The sequence below is a fragment of the Strongylocentrotus purpuratus genome, unplaced genomic scaffold (genome assembly GCF_000002235.5).
Source record: "Strongylocentrotus purpuratus isolate Spur 01 unplaced genomic scaffold, Spur_5.0 spur5_contig_838, whole genome shotgun sequence".
NCBI classification, from domain to species: domain Eukaryota; kingdom Metazoa; phylum Echinodermata; class Echinoidea; order Camarodonta; family Strongylocentrotidae; genus Strongylocentrotus; species Strongylocentrotus purpuratus.
In genome coordinates this window covers 950,787-971,617 of record NW_022145544.1, presented here as the reverse complement: position 1 = coordinate 971,617, position 20,831 = coordinate 950,787, and the positions used below count along the sequence as shown (strand labels likewise).

Genomic DNA, 20,831 nt, shown 5'->3' with positions numbered 1-20,831 from the left:
TGCTTATATTACCCACAATTAGCCGGCTCATGTATTGTTATTTTTAATTAGATAATTAATTAACGGTCACCATGTTTTTTTAAAGTGGAGCTGAATTGGTATGATCGTATTGGCTAAATTTCACACATTAATTTTTGGGGTCTAAAATTACCTTCATAGCAATTTTAGGTTCTAAAAGGGCACTATAAATGTCGTAGATAAGAATAAGAGCAATAACCATGCACTTTAAAGGCATTTGCGGTCTGAAAACAGAACTCGACTATCCCTTTAAGTTCGAAGACCAATAAAAGGATGGAAATTCATTTTTCGTCCTGATCAGAAGAGAGAATACTAAACACAAAAATATAAAACAGCATGAAAGAATAATGAAAACTTGCTTAACTTTCTTTCTTAAAATTTTGATATTTGTTGAAAATACTTTGAGCTGGTTAATTAAAACACAGCAAACACACATACAAAAAAACTTTAGTGATAAAGCTACATGTATTCATAGATAACAAAATCTACAACATAGACTAATTTTACTTCAATCTAAATGACTACACAAAGAATACGTAGACATTTGCTTTGGCCTATACATTTAAACTTTAAACACAGAGCATAATTAAACTAATCTTAAGATGTAAACTATCCCCCCATCATACAGATAGTTTCAAAATAAAATTCATTTCGTTGTAAATCATGCAACAATGTTAACTACAGAAATATAAAGGCACACTATTTCTGTCTGTAAATATCATTTTGTTACGATTGTCATTCAATATAGAATATAAAAAAACACTCTTTGACATAGTACTGTTTTATCAGTGTAATGTAAGGTGAAAATCTGGAAAAGAAATCATTACTTCAACTCTTTAAAATCCCCAAAATATACATGAGATTTTACAACCGAATGCAAAGCTAGAATTACACAAAAACTGTTGTGCAAACCAACTTTTTGTTTATTTCTGTGTACATTACATACCATAATTCATTCATAATACTCTTAAACTCATAAAGCAAGTTCCTGTTTGGCACTTCTGCTTCATCATAGGTAATAGAGGTATTAAATATGAATTACATTACAACTACAATATTCTTAGACAAAGAAAAATTTGTTCTTCTTCTAGATATTCAGAAGTTTCATGATTTGGAATGATGGAATTCGATGTAATAAGATGAACAATGGAAAAAGGCACTGTGATCGATAACATATTTTACAAACTTGCGTTGTGAAACATTTTTATAAACTTGGTGGCATCGTAAACATGATCATGACAATATATTTTTCATAAGGCGATGGTCAATAGGGTGGTTTGAATTCTTGAAAATAAAGCTGTTAATTTGATTCATAATAATACTAAGTAGAAATTCATAGTCAATCATCTCCACTCCTTAATATATGACATTGCAAACAGACCATTGAGAGCTAAAAGGGCATTAAATCTATGTTAAAAAAAAGTATGAGATAGTGCCCTTCTAGCTTTCAACAGATGATATCATTATTTCAATGTATATGATTTTAACCCATTGACTCCTGAATTGTTTAATTCCTATAGGCTTAATACAGGAACCACCCGATTCCAGGAGTCAATGTGTTCACACACTTACAGTGTAAAAGTCTAACTATAACCATAAAATGGAAGTCTAATACACAAATTGGTAGAATATACCCTTTTTCCAAAGCAAAAGGACACTATACTTTGCTTGCACATTTATTTTCTAAAGCTCTCTTAGACTCTCTTTGATATAGGCGATACTTCAGCTTGTTGTCGTTCACCAAACTTCACATTTCTTTTTCGGGTTCATTGGAGTCCCAGATGGACAGTTGAAGACATCTGAAAATACTGGCATGTTTGATACAGCACCATTAACCCTGCATAATATAAAGGAGTAAACAAGGAAATCAATTATCATCTATAGATAAAATAGCAGAGTAGAATACATGAGTAATATCTTCAAATAATGTTCCTTTTTGTCATCTCTGCATACATTCTTAAACCCTGTTACTGCTCATATGGAAGATAAATTCCGCATAACAATTCTGAAGTTGTACGTAGAGGTTAGTTTCGTTTTACATAAGGGTTAGTTTAGATTTTTTCATTATTAGATGAATGTTTACTTGAAGTGGCTGAATGATCAATGAAACAAAGACTTGAAACTCAGAATCTTACATACTCTTGGAAACAGGTGTATTATAATATTAAACGTAATTGCACAAAAGTCTGTGCAAATTCATGTAACTAATATGAAATCATTACAATTCAGTTGATGGAGGCATTTCTAAAACTGGAAGACCTATTTCGATGGTACTATCCATGTGGCTGATTGGATACTCAGAGTTTACATATTCTCAACTTTTCATATGTAATCCTAGCGCAATTTACCCCCAAATTAGGCATTGTGCCATTACAATGGTTAGCTTTAAGCACTGTTTACACCAAACAGTAAACAGACTATAAAACAATATCACACACAGCGGTTTAAAAAACCATTTTGCAAGTAAGTGAGTGGCAAAGAGGGGTGAAAAACTGGGGAGTGCTGAACAAATATGCATTATGCTCATGTCATTTTCTTTTCCTGCAGCAGTTTTTCTACAAGGTGGTTTCTTCATCTTTGTTTGAAAAGGACCTTGATGGAAATCCCGAACCCTCACCTGAACTTCTCGGCAGTATGAGTATCAGTCAGGATGGACATCTCCGCACTCTGAGGAGTAGCGTAGGAACACCAGACCTGGCTGAAGCCCACGAAGAAGAGCTGATCCTGAGACATACCTAGACCACTCAGCAGACCCATGGTGTCGTTGAACGTCTCACGCCACTGCTGGTAGGCCTGGTATGCAAGCTTCAGACCGCCGTTATCTGCAATGTTTTCACCCAGTGTGAACACACCATCCACCTGCCACAAGAAGAAAATAGTTGCACATTTATACAGCACATCATGTGAATACTACAATGGTTTGTACAATTATATCGTTATTACCCCTGAGGGCTGTTTCATCAAGACTAAGACTGACCTTAAGTTGGACTTATCTATGGCAGTCCGTTCATGCCACTGTTTGCTCACTGTTTATTGGCATTGATCTCTCAAGGGATGTACACATCATGGTCACAAATCTACAGTTTTTGATAATTCATTATTGAAGGAAAAATATTATCTAAAGATCATACTGGTGAGAGCAAACAGTGGCATGAACAGCCTGCCATAGTTAAGTCCAACTTAAAGTTAATCTTAGTCTTTGTGAAACACTCCCCTGGTCACTGGATTTAAAAGGCTGTATAAAAGTTTGCACCATCTCCATCTCTTACAAAGTATTCCAAATATGCAATCCGAAAGGTATTTTATATAGCGTTTCTAACTAGTACCTAATCTCTTCTGGGTGTGAGTGACAATACACATTAAATGTCTTGCCATAGGAAGTGAGTGCCAATGCTGAGACTCAAACCACACACCATGTAGTTCGTAGGCCATTGATAGACCATAACACCTCTACAAAGGAAGACTTAAATATGTATAAAAATTACAAATTCTTTGGAATGTATAAGAAAATACCTTCAATAGCATAAACACAGAACTTAACCTTTGTAAATCTACCACTTACTTAAACAATAATATTGTTTGTTCAGACCTATAAGGGCATTATGAATTATGAGTATATGAGTTAACACCCTTCTGGCTCCAAAGAGATGATATCTGTTTTGATTTTGCTTCTTTTTATCAAAACCAAACTCATCATAGGAGATACTTTTGCAGTTAACAAAATAATACACTCACATGTTTATCCCCAATCTTGTAGCTTGAGTACTGGTCTACCATACAGTCTGTCTTGTTCTTATAGGCTACAGCCGAGGCGTTACCCCACCAGTCCCTCAAGTTCCCATCCTTGTCAAACTCACGACCGTGGTTGTCAAAACCATGGGTCAACTCATGACCCATCACCATCCCAATACCACCAAAGTTCATTGACCTGCAAATAGAAAACGTGTCATCGTTTTGAGGAATTGTGTATGATCTGTGTTCAACTTAAATACAGATTTGGTATATTCTCCAGGCTGAACGATGCATTTTTGTATCAGAAAAAGTTTTCATCTCAAATGGACTGATACAATTCTCTAACAGTCAACTGGACAAATGGTCGCCTTAAAGATCTGGACCCATTTGACCGATGGGGATAATGATAAGTTTAACTGACAATTTGTTCACAAATCTCCTGAAGTTTATGTGGAGCACTGATTGTATATACGACCGATCAAAGAAAATCTGTGCTCAAGGTTGCAAAAATCACCAAAGTGGCCTTCGATTCTGCTTTTCTCAGATCAATGGCATATCCAATACCTAAAACACACAGACTTCAGGAAACTGAATTGGGAAATGATTTACAATTAAAATGAAACATGTACTTTGAAAATACAGTATTGTAATGATTCAATGCAGCTCAAAAAAGTTGTACAGCATATGAATGAACAGAAGTACTCTAATCAACATTTCATCTTGAGGACAAACAGCATGTCATTGCAATCTTCAATGTCTTTGGATGAGATAGTGAAGAGGGCAACCATGTCTAAAGGGATTGGGTATCTAATTTGCCTCAGATTCTAAACGAACTCCTGGATTTAGCTCATGCTGCAATCATAATTATAAACCTTTAGGTCAGTCAGGAACCCCATGACTTTTACAAGCCAATCACCCATCTGATTATCAAGATATTTATGATTGGAATTTGAAATTTCAAAAATCATTGGGTACACTACAGTCTATTGGGGAAAATAAGTATGGTAAAACCGGTCCTTCAAAGATTTTTACTTTTTTGAGGCACTTAATGATCATTTTGAGGTGCAATTTTTGTAGGGCTTCAATATTACACCATATCACAGACATTGATAACACGTAGGGCCATGCATCTCAGATTCAACATTGTTAAACGATGCCTTTAATACTTACATTGGTCGTGATACATCATAGAATGGAGCCTGGAGTATACCGGAAGGGAAGACTATCTCATTGAATGTTGCTGAGTAGTAAGCATTCACCTCTGATGGTCCCATGTGCCATCTAGCATTTCATATTGAACAGAAGAGGCATCAGATCAAGAGTCTTTCACAAAAAAATTAAACACACAGTTTGTTTCATTTCTTCTGTTAAGGAAATAGAAAAAAACTGATTTGTTTTTAATAAATATTCCGATGATTGAGATTTGAGACAAAGACTATGTGATGGCTCAATTAAGCAACTAGTATTGATATCATGCTAGCCGACTCTACATGAAATTGTAGGGGAAGAGAAATGGGTGGGGAGGATAAATGAAATCCTTGTATTTAGATTACGACTGTCTTGTTCTTGGGTCTTAAAAAAAAACTGGTTAAAATCATGCTATAGTAGGTATACTGTAATCAAACTAACCATTTTAAAGCACTCTTTCATGGCTAATGATGATTCACTACATTGAAATCTTGTAGACAACCATGGCTTAAACATTATGTGTACCGGTAGGTCAATTGCAGAATGTTCATTGCCTATTTAAAATAACAACATTATCAAAAATGGACCTGGATTCAATACAAATTCATTCACCACATTTTCAGCAATTTAATTGTACTTTTGAGATAGATTTTGAATTTGATATTCTGAAACAACACATACTCATTCTTGTCAACCGGTTTATCAAGAAGGTCTCTCAAGTATAGCAGAGAATAATGCCCGACATTCATGGCATTCTGGAATACGCTAGTTGCTGTTATGTTTATCTGAAAAATGAGAAATAAGTACAATTACAGAAGTCACATAAGGTGGGGTGATAATTAAGAAAGGAAAGTTCATAAATTTTCTCTGCAAAGCCAACAGCTTACTGGTATGGTAGCAATCCATAAGTAGGTCAAATACTCAGTTAGACAGTACTACTGAAACACCAAAACCAGTTGGAGATTGGTGAATGATATGAAGTCGCAGAAGTTCATGAAACTAAAAGGTTGACTTTTGCCGCAAAAAATGCCACATCATAACCCCTAGCAGGTATGGATCACAAGGCATAATGAGTAACTGACACATCACAAATCAATGTCCTTTGGCAATACATTTTCCTCAATTAACAAAGGTGAATCCCCGCCCCCCCTCCCCCACCCCACTCAGTGTTATTTAGGGCACGCGTATGATGTTCCCTCCCTTTGACAGCACCCCCCCCCCCCCCCCAAGGTCCGGTGTGTAAAGTCAATACGGGCCAATTTTGTATTATGAGCCAGACTTTGTTGCGTGAAAAGTACCCCTTTACCAGAGAGTTTGGGGAACATGAATGTGGTCCCTCCGTTCCCGGAGTGGGGGGGGGGGGGGGGGGGAGGCCGGGGGTGAATCACACAGGTATCGATAAGAAGAATTTCCTTGAGTGCCACAGCACCTTATCAGAGCAGCAGGGCTAAAGCTGGGCAATGATTTTCAGAGCTCTTTCAGATGTATGAGTATGACGTTATATGCCTTTTTATGACGTTCTATATAAGAGTAAAACAATAATAGTATTGGTAAGCCACCAAGGTAAAAGGTTGGAAGGTGGTCTCCCATATCTTCTTTACTTACATCTTTGAAGTACGCATCTAACTGGACAGTGTCTTCGATCCAATCTGGGAATCCTATCTTAGGTTTGATTGCATAAGCTTTCTCTTCTGCAGCCTCTTTAGTCGCATCATCCATCCAAGTCACATTGGGTAGGTTTCCTATGAAGGCATCTTGTATGTAATGGATCAGGTCCTGGGTCTGTAATGGGAAGTCAAACGTGGGTTTAGCATTCCAAGTACGGAATTGCATCGCAATGACATTCAGGTGTTCAGACTCTCACGAGGCTAATGACAAATATTATCTTCTATCGCTTTTGTGTGAATTTATTCAAGGTAAAGGCTAAAGCCACTAAAATATGGCCTTGACTGGACTTGACAACACTGTTGCATCATTGGACAGCCTCGGAATCTATGGACATCTTTGGAAATCAATATAGTGAACATATCCATTTATATAGTTTCTAAAGGTAATCAGATTCTGCTGACTTTTCTACTTCAGTATGAATTAGGAAATATGTTTTACAATCATCAGTATCATTAAGTTATTATCAAAATGAGTCTATACACTCATACAACCCCCATTAGTATACAAATAATACACAGCAGTGAGGGCATTAGTAAGAATTACCCACACGAGGTGCCTTGGGAACAGTCTAACAGAGGTGATAGCCGAGGGCGTTGGACTGTTTTGAAGGTACTGAATGTGGGTTATTTTACAAATGCCCGAATAAAATGATGTGTATTATTTGTTTTATAAGACTATGTTTAAAAAAAAAAAAAAGATGTTTTATAACATGATTTTGATAATGACCGATCATTACCACTGGATAATGACCGGTCATTATCAAAATTATGCGTTGGGCAAAATAAATGCCTGGTCACGTGTACGCTTTCAACCAATCATTTGATTAGGATCCACGTCATCATCTTATAACCCTAAAAAGATGCCACAGCATGAAAACGGAAAGTAATATTTAAACCTCATTGTCTAACTTATGGTTCACCTCATTCTTGAGCTGTGGAGTGACAACCTCTCTAACAAAGAGGGCTCCCGTCACAAACGTGAATGTATTGTCGGTTCTCTGCAGGCACTTTTGCCATAGAGGGACAGTGGTGTTGGAACCACTGAAGACGCTGCTGTACTTCAGAATGATGTCTTCATAGATCTTAGGGAGGAACCTGAGGGTGGGTTTGACTGCATTCCAGGTCAGGTAGTCAGCAAGAGTTCTACAGAATAGGAGCAGGCAATGCAAGGTAGCTTTAGGGTGAAACCTAGTGGCATTGTACAATACATGATGTAGCAACAAGTACTCCATGATCAAGTCTAGCACTTATCAAAGACTTCAGCTGGAGACCCAACACTACTTGAACAATTAATTAAATTAAATTTAGGAACTTTAAATTAATCTTAATCTAAGAAGACACGAACGAACAAACCTGAACATGTAATCCTCATCCAAACCTCATGCCCAACTGCAACCCAAACCGTAACCTTAATCCTATGTCTTCGACATAATACAACCAAAACAAATGTCACTGTAGCAAACATCAGATCACCAAGAAACAGTTTTGTATGCACATTTAATATGTCTAGCTTCATGGCCCTGCCTCTATGCAATAACATTCAACCTTTTATGCAGATTTTTATTCAAGCTTTCCATTAACTACCTAAATTGACATCCACAAAAGAGTAGTATATACAATACAATAATTTACATAGCTTTCAAAACGATATAAAAACAAATCATATCTTATTTTGACAGCTTTTAATCCCTCTTGCCCCCCCCCCTCCCCCCATAAAAAAGCACAGGTTAATCTACTTCTGACTTCTTTTATGACCCCTTTCAAATGCCAGGTCAGTTTAATGTCTCATCTTTTAAGTCACCTGATATAAAAAATAATGTAAATAAATATAATGGTGAGAGTTAACACTCTAATTTGACACAGGAGAAAGATACTGGACTGTTATTCCAATTCCATCACAACTGCTATGAAATATTATTAACCAAAGTATAGAATCTATAATTGACCTACCTTTTGTCAGTTTGCTTCAGAAGATCGTTCAACTTGACAAAATAGGAGAAGGTAGGTACTAATATTTTCCGGTCTGGAGATATTGCGGTAGCAAACATCTCATTCAGGTAATAGGTCATATTGATCTGGAAAACAACACAAACAGATTTACAGAACATAGCCATTTTGATTACTATTACTATTTTGATTACTATTACTATTTTGATTACTATTACAGGTTAGATTGATGATTTCAAGATGAAAAATAAAATATGAAAGTCATGAACTTATAAAGTATCAATGCCATATTGATTAATTAGGCCAGGGGTTGGTGGCAGGCAAATTTATTTCTAAAATTTATAAACATAATTTCCTTATCAATGTCTAAAGAATATATTACATTTCTCCAAGATTAAATATTGTCGACAAGAAATCAGTTTTTAGATAGGATAAATATGATGCGCAATTAAAAAAACATTTTAAAACTAATTTTCATTGTTAAGATAATTCCAAAATTGATTTTGGTGACTGTATTTGAAAAAGTGAAGTACACTTTTGTGCACTCTATGCCAATGAACATTCTAAGAAGGTGATCTGTAATTCTGTATCTACATGTATCTGATAAAATCTGACACTTACTTGAGGAATTATATCAGCAAACTCTTTCACAGTAACTTTTGTGTATGTTTTGGACGGGTCTCTGACAAGATTTTTAGGCATGTATATCTGTGTTGAGGATAAAGGATGAAATCAGATGTACTCTACAATAGATTTTTTAAATGGAGTACATGATTGCAGTAAATGATAACTGTAGATAACTGGCATTTAAGACTTATCGTATAAAAGGCTTCAGTTTCAATTTTAGTTTTTTTTTCATTTCAATTCGAACATAACTATAAACAATTATGACATGAAATCAATTTAAGGAATCCAAGTACAATAAAAAAGATAAAAATGTCTGTCTTAGAAAAAAAATATGCTATCAAACCAACTATCTAACAAACTATACTTTCTACAAGAGAAAAAAGTGCAAATTTGTAATGCAATTGTAATCAAATGCGAAGTATCTTTATAATGTAATTTGAGAAAATCATTTCATGATTACAAAACTAAGTTTTGGTTTTTCCACTTTTCCACTACGTTACAGAAAATCACAAAGGAAGTCTAAAACAACAAAATGGGCAGCATTTCAATCTCACATATTTCTTTTCCATCTTCTATTATAATCACACAAAGCAAATACTATAATTTGAAGAAAAAAAATGATACTTACTTTACTGATATTAGCTTCAAACTCGACTATATTTCTCATTCTTTCTAAGGCAGGTGCATAACTGGAATGGCTTGTTATATTTTCTAAGACTACACTTTCATCGTCAGCGAGAGAGAGAAGCAAGACCACTTTGGCTCCCAGTGCAGCGTATGCCTCCTCATGAGTCTAGGAATGAAGATAAAATATGTGACGAGAATGTGAGAAAATATATGAATGAACAAACAAATATTGCACAATTTCTTCAAATTCACCTCCAACACTAGGTTCATTTACCCAGCCAAAAGACCAATTTGAAAATGTTTTTATTTTTTATTTTTTTATTTTTTATTTTATTTTTTTATTTTTTTAAATTTTTGTTACTGCTATTTACACTACAGGAAAAACCCGTCAAAAAACGTTGTTGCTTGCTCAGATGGGGTTGAGATAGGACTTAGAGCTGTTAGCTGAACAGTCAAAGTATGACTATACTCTATAAAGAGGATTGTACTCAATGTAAGAAGAAGAAGATGCTCACTTTAATGCTGGCATAGATACATGTATACTTTTACCTGCTTTCTTAACACTCTAATAATAATTATACATTTTGTTACAGTACATAACACATCAAGCATAATTGCCTGTCTCTGTGCGCTTTACAACACATAATACAGCAGAAGTGGAAATGATGCACTTGGTTTATAATTGTGAGATTTTAAAAAGCCCTAAATAAAAATAGTGTGTTTTCAAATTACTTCTGAGCTTGTTTGTTTCTATATTTCTAAGCTTCTCAATTTTTGTTTGTTTCTATATTTCTAAGGTATTCATGTAAGTTATTCAATAACACAGTGGCTGCATATGAAAATGACTCTAGTACAGTGTATATTTTTGATCAGTAAATTATTCAAATAGAATTACAAACTTACTGTGACATTATCGGAGTAGAGCTCAATTGCATTGAAGCCTATGCCATCCTGGACGAACTGGATGAGAAAAATATGGGAAAATTACTAAATATCACACAAAATCATTTGTTGCAAGTACCACACAATAAGTACCGGAATTGATGGACCATGAAATCCCTTTTCGTTGAGACAAACAAATTTCAATTCTAATTTTCTCTCCTCTTCAGTTTACATATAAAGGATGAACAAATATATTGCGAGGCCAATTTCTTTGTCATAATGTAAATTTACATATGTTGAAACTCAAGTCTATAGTTTGTACCTTTAACTTTATTTCCTATTGTATCTGGTGAATTGCTGTTTGGCCTACAACCAGTTTGTCTACTACACATTTAGTCTATTTCCCTATGGTCTCCACCAAGCCCATCTGCTATCGACAACATTTCCTCTACATATCGGTTGGTCTAATCTCCGATTAGTCTACTACCCATTTGGTCTATCCTTCATTTAATCTATTAACCAGTTAGTCTAATTCTCATTTCATCACCTGGGGGGTGTTTCACAAAGATCCTAAGTTGAACTTATCTCTAAGTTGGACTTAAAAATTATGGAAAGCCATTAGCATCTTTGAAAATATTTTGTAAAAGTTATTTTGAAAGGTATTAATTGTTTATTCAAATCATTCATATTTTCTATCATCAAGGAGATTTCATGTTCTGGATGTGGAATTTATAAAAAGTCTAAAATACTTGAATTTCTGCTTTTGAATATATTTCATTTTAAGACTCCAATGGCTGTCCATAATTTTTAAGTTCAACTTAGAGTTAAGTTCTACTTAGGATCTTTGTGAAACACCCCCCAGGTCTAATAATCATTTGATGATTATTATTATTTATGATTGAATGTTTATAATACCTTATGGATAGAAGACAAATTGAGCATCAGACAAAATGGGAATTAGACCCAATGAAAATTAGACTAAATGAGCAACATACCAAATAGGTAGAAGACTCATCAGAGATTAGACGAAATAGAAATTAGACCAAATGGCTTTTAGCCTCAATGATCATTAGACCAATGATAATTAGACCAAATGATCATAAGACCATGTGGATATTAGACGGGCTGGGTGTAGACCATATGGGAATAGACAAATTTGGTAGTAGACGAACTGGTTGTAGACAAAATAGCACTAAACGATGAAAATAAACTAATGCAATTTGATTCCATTTACCTGTATGATCCCGACACTGGAATTCTTCTCATCGGGAGCAATTCCCATATCGAAGAGAGGAGACCCATCTTTAAGATGGATGGATGTCAAGTCTCGGGTGAGGTCAAATGAGGTTTCATCCCAGTCGACGATACCAGGTGTGTTCCGTGGTAGGATGCTCCAGCCACCAAGCTGGTTCAACAACTGTGAGATGAAGATGAGGAATAATCAAATGAAATGATATGGCATGTATGTGTGATCTGGGTTCTCTTGCATAAAGAGCTGTTTTCAATTAAAAAAAAATTGTAAGTGAGAAAGTCCTGGTAGCAATTCAAATTTCAGTCAACATGGTTAAAATTTCAACATATTTGTTTTTATCTGAATGTTTTGATTCTTCCACACAACTGTATTTTATTGCAGATATGATTATGAAATACTGTATTCCAGATATGATCATATCACTAAGCTTGTCATGAAATATACGCAACATGGAGACTTATAGATTAGTATGAATAACATACATTTTATAATCATTAGCTTAGTGCGGGAGGGGGTGGGGGCAGACCCGCAAAAAAGGCCGGAGAAGGGAGCTGTTTGTCAAATTCTCTCTTAATCAGGATATAATAATAATAATAATAATAATATATGTCTTGTTTTTTTATCAAGGATGACCAGTAGTAAAATTGTTCACCCTGAGGACCATGCAATCATATCATTACCTAGGCTTTAGCCGAGCTACCATGAAAAGGTGTTCAAGCATTCAAGGAATTCTTTCCTACCGGGTATCCATTTACCTCACCTGGGTGGAGTGTGGCAAATGTAGATTAGTGTTACCTGTTTCAGTGGTGCTGAACCTGCTTCTTCAATGGCTGTCACATTCATACATGCATGGTAGTAGTTCTTAGCTTTTCTCAGGGCTTCGCTGTGATTTCCATTGTATTCATATCCCTCCTCTGCAAGAAGCTGCAGTATATGGGGCAATGGGAAAGTGCACAGTATTTGATCTAATACATTTAACTTTAAGGTAATACTGAATACTGAATGTGGTTAACACCGAAAACATCATTATTCTTGATAGTTCATCTCATCAAAAACTGTGGTAGGTTTCTCAACTTTGTAAATCATGAGATATACTTGAATCTGTTATGAAGTATGTAATAAATGGCAAAAATCACCTTGGAATGACAAAAATCATGATTCCATATCATCATCCATATATGAAAAAATGAAGACAAAAATTATTTCTGTCCTTAAAAATAGTAGAAATTATTTCACTAGTATTGCAATCGAATGGTAGAGCAATTTGGATAATGTGAAAAAGCTCAAATACCAGTGCTGCCTTTACATTTTACATTTGTATATGTATGACTTTCTTTAAAGAACTTTCCCATGACATGCAGATTCATTTGTCATAGTTAAAAAAATAACAGTGTATGCTTAAGCTTATCAGACAGTTCAGTATTTGTTACCTACCTTTAAAAGTAAATCGTTATTCCGGCTGTAGACTTCTCCAAACGTTCCCCACTTGGAGTATCCTTCTGGTACTTTCACATTGGCAACCCAGTTACCACAGGTATACTCGTAGAAGTCCTGGCATGGATCCACGCTCAAGTTCATTGCACTCTCCACCGAATCACATACTGTGCATGGCTTCTGTACAGAAAACAAATCAAAACCCCCAAATCCAGCTTTCTTTAAATGTGATATATGAGACGTAATTAGCTCAGAGGGAGAGTAGTAATCTCATAACCGCGAGGTCCAAGGTTTGAATCCCAGTCGATGCACTACAAGCAGTGTACTTTGGTAAGGCATTGCTCCTCAATTTCCACAGTCTCACAGTCCCTAAAGTCCCACAGTAGCAACTTAAAGATATCTAGTACCATCTATTTTAGTGAGGCACAAAATGGCAATCATTAGCAACACTCTTGATTCTTGGGTGGTATCACATGTAACACAGACAAATTATTATAGCACTGATTTCACATACAGCCGTTTTATGAAAACAACAAAACATGATGCATCATACAGTGTGTCCACACACAAATTTTTTTTATCCCGAAACTCTATAAAGAAATGTTGTATAAAGAATCATCATATAAATTCCAGGGCGTCCACACACACAAGAAAGTAATCCCGAAACTCTACAGCGAAATGTCGTATAGGTGCGCAGGTTGCTACTTCAGTCTTGAAACGGATGCGGAAATGAGAGGTCAGGTCTTCTTTTGCGCGCGATCACCTTAAGCCCCGCCTAGTTATACCTCATTCCGACTAGTTGCGTCAAAACACAACACATTCCGTGATTCTTTATCAAGTTCTAGTCCGAAACGATGCCCAGAACCGCGTTTCATTATACAACGTATCGTTATTAAGCGTTCACACACACAATTTCATTGTATTACTATACCGTTTCGGGATAGTTATACGATGGGTTTGTTGTGTGTGGATTCGGGATAGTTTGATAGCTTTGACAATTTCCAGGAGGCAAATCATTTCATTTTCCCCCAGACATTTCATCATGTCTCATATCTAATTTTATACAGCATTCCTTGATCAGATGAGTAACAAGTCCATGATTAATCAATTGCGACAATTTCCAGGAGGCAAATCATTTCATTTCCCCCCAGACATTTCATCATGTCTAATATCTAATTTTATACAGCATTCCTTGATCAGATGAGTAACAAGTCCATGATTAATCAATTGCGATCACACCAACAATGGATTCACACACCTACAGTGTATTCTGAACAGCTGGTGAGCTACGATATTCCATCATTTAATATTTTATTTGACATTAATTAATTACATCATCAGAACTTACCACATAGTGCCTGGTTGTGAGAACTATAATGCAGGTGCCAATGACGACAAGCATAAAGAAAGCTACAAACGTCAAGATGGCTAGACAGCGATCCTGCTTCTTTTCTCTGGCTAGGGCGAACCTCAAACCAGGTCCTATTCAACAACAAAAACATATAAAAGTTTGTGAAAATTTATCATTTCATTGTTACTATCTCTATTAAATGTAGATACAATGTCATTCCAAAGCATTCTCAAAAATATACTTTTAAAATGGAGACGGACAGAACTGATTCACTTGTTCATAAATTGGTCTAAAATACGGATTGCGGATGTCATTTTAACATTTTAACAAAATTACATAGATTTACCTTCATAAGAGTTTTTGCGACCAGACATGACAACAGCTTTCTTCCAATGAACTTGAATGAAGCACCTTTACTCTTTCACTCTGACTTTATGTTTTTGATGATTTTCACATATACACGTAAACAATTGAAACAATTTAGAGAGAAAAAGACTAAATCTGCGGGAGCAACGACAGAGACCTGCAAGATGCCCACAATGACTGGCTGTTTGCGAGTGTTCTACAGATATCTTAATTTACACCTTGGCAATGAGGGTGAAGGTTTATGGTTACAATGTGATTTACATGACCCCTACACAAAAGATCATAAATGTTTACATAAAGTATGTGATTTATACTTTTGAGGTTGTAAAAAACAAAGATAAAATGATTTCGGTGTTACCATTCCTATTGGATCCTATAATTTATAGCTACATTCTGGTTTATGAATATACAGAGGAAGTCATATTTTTCACCACGCACTTTTGTATTTACTTTCTTACCGAGGATTACAGGGGTAGAAATATCCGCACATCATTTTTATTTGATTATAAATGACAGGTAATGGTTAAATAGAAAATCAAAGCAAAAGATTGTCAAATTCCTCGAAAAGATTTCTTAAAATGATTACAAAAAAAGAAGAGGAAGAAACTTACTGAGATAATAATCGTCTTCCTGATCCTCGGTCCAACCCAGCATTGGCTGACCTGCATCTTTTTCTCCGTTTGCTGTCATGGTGATTCCGTTGTTGTTCCTCCACCAATAGCTGCCACCGTTCTTCTTCCATCTTGCCATTTGAATAACAACTGCAGACTAATGATGTGATTGGCGCTGAAATTGAAGTAACAAAGTCGTGTATTAGATGTTGAAATAATAATATTAATATTGGCTTCTTGAATACCGGTAGCACTAAATCACTTCTATTCTTCATGCAATGCGCTCACAATTTATGATACCCTAACTAAAATCAGGAAGTTATCTATTTCAGTGCTCAGACTCGCCTAACAGTATTTCTAGAATTTCATCCTACCTGGGGTTCATTTGCCACACCTGGGTATAGGGTGGCAAATATATATTCATGTCTTTCACATACATGTATAGCCATACCTAGGCTCACACCCACAAACCTTCATCTTCAGACAAGTCTTTAAACCACACAACTATGACATTTGTACAATCACACATTTTTGCATGTCTCATCCTCATCTGTATTTTCTCTTGGCTGATAAATATTGCATAATCCAGCGTTCAACATAACAAATTCAGAATTTTTTGAGTGAGATTAAAATATCATGGTACAAAGGGAAGTTTTAATTTGGAGGTGAATATATAAATATTGAACAAAGAAATGCAAGCAATATTTGTAATATGAAATGAAGGCTAATATTGATCCTTTGGCATTGAGCCCTCTTGACTACATTTGTTTGCATCAGATCTAAGACGATGCAAACAATGGTTACCGAATACCGATGTGTAGTTTAATTCACTTTTGAATGTGATATATACCATGTAAAGAAGGTTATGTTGCATGCTCATGCACATATAAGTGACACCTTTTCAGCAAATAGGATACTCACAAACAAAATAATATCCTATTTTATATCATAAATTGTGTCATAATAAAAGGAAATTATACTTAACTGTAACTCCAAGTTTCTGTACATATATGTCAAACTCAAACAATAATTGTTTGCTCTATACCTGTATGTACCAGCACAGTATACGCTCATTTACAAATCAGTGCCATCTGTTCACAGTAACACTGTGTTCTACATAATTTAACAAGTTATGCTGGTACATGTAAGTCTGCCACATATCATCTTTCATTTCCTTTCCATTCACTACTCTTCTTCTTCTCCTCCTTCTTCTTTCTTCTTCTCCTTCTCTATCCCCTCTCTCCCTTATATACCAGTTTATTTTGTTTTGAAGATTAACTCATTAAAAAACAAATACAACATATATCATACATTAATGGGGAAAATTGAATTTTAAACTGTAATACACGTTGTACAAAGATACACAAAATATATTCCTGTTGTAATAACACAATAAAAACAGTATCCAAAAAGCACATCACATAATTTACAGACTCTCACATTGAACATGTAGGTTTTCACCGGAGAAATATGACTCCCTGTATACAAGAACTTCACCACAAATGAAATCCACTTCAAAGAAAAATTCTGACATCAATCCATATATATGAGTTTAACCATAATAAAACCAACCAGATAACATACAAAATAAACGATATTTTACACAGCTGTAGAGCTCTTTAAGGGCACATACTTTATAACTAGCATTTGTGTAGATATCCAGGAACTGTTCAGCTATCAGTCCAAAATTATGCAGACTTCTCGTATGGGCGATACTATAAACCATACGAGAAGTCCGCAAAATTTTGTACTGATAGTTTCAGTTTGAGGTGCAGGACTACAGCGTAGAGACGGTACTGAGCGACGACGTCGACATCGAAGCCCTAAACGAAGGTTTTCCGATGTCGAATGTGATCCAAATTCAGGTGGGAAATGCAATGATTATGATTAAAATTAGTTAAACATTGGGCTAAAATTCCTTTGCTTAGAATGGATTTTTAAACTGCTAAAAAAAATGGATACGGAACTACACTAGCGCCGATTTTCTTCAATACCTTTTCCTGATTCTGCAATAGAATTATTAAATGACTAAATTTGCTTGACTGCCTTTTCTTCTTCTTGAGAGTTTATAACAAGATAGTATAGTACAATGCCACTCCCGATGATCAGCTTTATGATTTTAAGTCTGAGACGAAAAGGTTCTCAGACTGTGAAACATACATGAGAAGTAAAAAGGTTTGGTTAAAGGAATTAGAATATAAAAAAAAAACATACCTTTCTTCTCTACTCGATCATAATATGAATTTCATGACAATATTGTGTTTGTAATACAGATGCTTTTGATGTTCTGACCTCAATCTCTGAGTAACAAAATAGTGCTGTCAGTCCTGTCACTCCTGTGGAAGGAATCAATAAGAAATTTAACAAATATGGCTGGCCATTAATCTCAATCTTTTCTTTTTTTCATCATAGAGCAATCCAATTTAAAATAAGATTTAATACTCCACATATTTAATTGGATTTAAAAGAGCAATCAGTCTTTGAAATTAATATATATTTGTGTCACCACAGAAAAAAACCAAGGGAAACGCTCTCGGCGGTCTCGTCTGCATTACGCAATTCGATAATTTTATGATGAAAAATTGAGGTTGGAACAATATTTATAGGCAGGGTGGCCTATTAGCAGGCCCCCAAAATTGAAATCCTCTGAATATAATCAGCATTTTGAAGTGAATATTGACTAAGAATCATGAACAAATAACAACAATTGATTCATTTATTCTCATATTAAGTTGTTAAAAAATAATCCAAGATGACCGACCTAAAATGACCTTTGACCTTGTGACCTGGAATTAGTGTCACATGATTTGTGATACTTGATAACCCTTGGTACAAGTTTTATGAAATTTGAACAAACACTTTTGAAAATATGCTGAAAATCAAAATCTTGATGTTGATGCCACAACGAAGTCTGTTGACCTGAAATGACCTTTGACATTGACTTTGTGACCTGAAATTCAACTCACATGATTGGGGATACTTGATAACCCTATAGTCCAAGTTTCATTGACTAAGGACTTATACTTTCAAAACTATATCAAAAATTTAAAAACTTAACACCTCGGGTTAAGTTTTTGATGTTGACGCTGCCGTCGCCGCCGTCACCAGAAAAGCGGCGCCTATGTCTTGCTTTTTGCTACGCTGGCGAGACAAAAAGCATTCTTAGAAGTTAAAAAGAATTAGAGCCAAGAGGCATTTTGCAACTTCCCGAGACTAGAATCCCCACACAGGTTTTAAGTTCGTCACAAGTTGCATTTCATTATTTTGAACATAACCTTGATCTCAGAAACCATTTTGTTCTTTGAAAATATCTACAGACTGAACGTTATCCATTGGTTTGAACTCACAAATGAAAAAAATTTAGAAAAAAAATTGACATAGATCTAGGTCTACAAATAATTAATTAATTAAACAGGAGGCGAGTTGGCTCAGTCGGTAAAGCGTCTGCCTGTTGAACCAAAGATCTCTGGTTTGAATCCCACCCAGGCAGATGACTAAAGCCTGCACTGTGTGTCAACGTGCCCTTCCCATTGTTTCATAGACACAGGCTATGTTAAATGGAAAACACTCTATCCCTCTGATAGGACGTTAAAATGAGGCCCCATGTGGAGAAGAGTCACCACCTTTGCACATTAAGAACCCATTGCACTATTATAAGAGTTGGGGGCAACCCCGGTGTAAAGTGGTCCACCTGCACACCCAGTATAGTACGACAATACTCTATAATTGAAAATTCGTCCAGATACTCTAATTGGAAGAAGAAGTCTAGCGCTGCACTGCAAAGATCGAAGATAACAACTTTCTCGTAGTTATCAAATAGATCTAGATCTAGAATCTATCAGGGTATTCCTCACATAATGCTACTAATAATGAAACATTCATACTCATTAACACCTGTCGATCAAGAATCATGAATGAAGAAGCGTTATCAGCAGCAAAAATATATTCACACTGCCAACAGTGAACAGTGCAGTGCAGCAAATGAAAGTTACTCATATTTATTGGGACATTTGCAGTAGGGTCTAGAGTACATCAACACGCATGGGACTGAGCAATGGATAATGTACAATCCAAACCGGCGTCGATGTAAATGCTGAACAAGTAGAATTAAATTACTATTGATTTATAACATAGTTCCATACATTGAATATCAAGCTACATGTAGCATTTGTGTAATTTTAATCATAATTAGGCAAATTGTTTTACCTTCGTTCCTGAGCTGAGCTGCAACAAAGTGTACTGAAGCTGTACGCAGACGACAATCTTATATGATGGCAACTTCCGGGTGTCAGATTACGAGTGACGTACTAGCAAAGCCAAAGAACTAGTAGAAAGGAGCACGAGCAGATCATTAATTTTCTCGGAAAGACGGCAAGAGCCCTGCGACATAATTATCATGTATAAATTATGAAAAACAACAATTTAACATCAAATCTCTTTCTACCAGTTTCTACGCATTCAAATATTAAAAAGATACTTGATTTGAAGACGTACTAAAAAGTGTAGGCCTATGCAATATAATTATGCCTACACTTTCTAGTACAAAAGAAGAGTGGCCTCATTTTGCCCCTCGAGGCATCTCTTTCTTCTTTTTTTCCATGAAGAGATTGTTGGGGTTAGTGTCCAAAGTAGTAGCAGCCTAATATTGATGTAGACAAATGCTCATGTACCATTTTCAGCTCATTTTCTGTATGATATTACCTAAGAAAACAAAAAGTCAGTCGGTCACTCAGTATAGTGTCTGCCTGTGAAGTCTAGAAAGTAAACGGGTTTCCTTGCATAATTTGAATATTAGGACACTGCTAACGTTTGAATTCCTCATTATGTTAAAACAATTTCATTTCTTAATTTGTTTAAATCGTAACTTAAGGACTTTTTATTCACATACTCTGCAAAATGATTAATCCATCCCAACTTTTATACCTTTTATAACTTTTATATTTTTTTATGCGATAATGTCACTATGATTTTCTAAGTCTTTATCAGTACAAATTTAGGTATTTTATTAGGCTGGGGACTGCCTCGATCGACACTTTTGCAGTTTCCCATTTCATATTCATTTGGTCTGAATTATGAATTGCATTTAATAACTTAGTCTCAATAATGAATTAAATTTTGGCCTGCATTTT

The 20,831-nt window shown here is 35.4% G+C and overlaps 1 protein-coding gene across 1 annotated transcript; it reads right to left on the bottom strand.

Moving 5' to 3' along the window:
* Positions 1–382: 382 nt before the first annotated feature.
* On the bottom strand, positions 383–19,981 carry LOC755783 (endothelin-converting enzyme 1). Its single transcript, XM_030986796.1, has 17 exons — positions 19,909–19,981; positions 15,703–15,877; positions 14,723–14,856; positions 13,375–13,554; positions 12,736–12,864; positions 11,923–12,105; positions 10,710–10,766; positions 9,808–9,972; positions 9,174–9,260; positions 8,556–8,680; positions 7,526–7,748; positions 6,544–6,720; positions 5,620–5,723; positions 4,921–5,031; positions 3,754–3,946; positions 2,636–2,877; positions 383–1,855 (listed from the first exon to the last, which is right to left on the bottom strand). The coding sequence occupies exons 2-17, from the start codon at positions 15,839–15,841 to the stop codon at positions 1,756–1,758; spliced, it is 2,349 nt and encodes a 782-aa protein (XP_030842656.1). The 5' UTR covers positions 15,842–15,877; positions 19,909–19,981; the 3' UTR covers positions 383–1,755.
* Positions 19,982–20,831: the final 850 nt, after the last annotated feature.

What these genes read in the sequence shown, in the direction of transcription:
- LOC755783 (XM_030986796.1), bottom strand. Translation starts at nt 15,841, where the DNA reads ATGGCAAGATGGAAGAAGAACGGTGGCAGCTATTGGTGGAGGAACAAC. An exon ending in TTGAAGCTAATATCAGTAAA is followed by an intron (nt 9,261 to 9,807) that starts GTAAGTATCATT and finishes TCCTCAACACAG; the next exon opens with ATATACATGCCTAAAAATCT. An exon ending in TAGATGCGTACTTCAAAGAT is followed by an intron (nt 5,724 to 6,543) that starts GTAAGTAAAGAA and finishes CTCATTTTTCAG; the next exon opens with ATAAACATAACAGCAACTAG.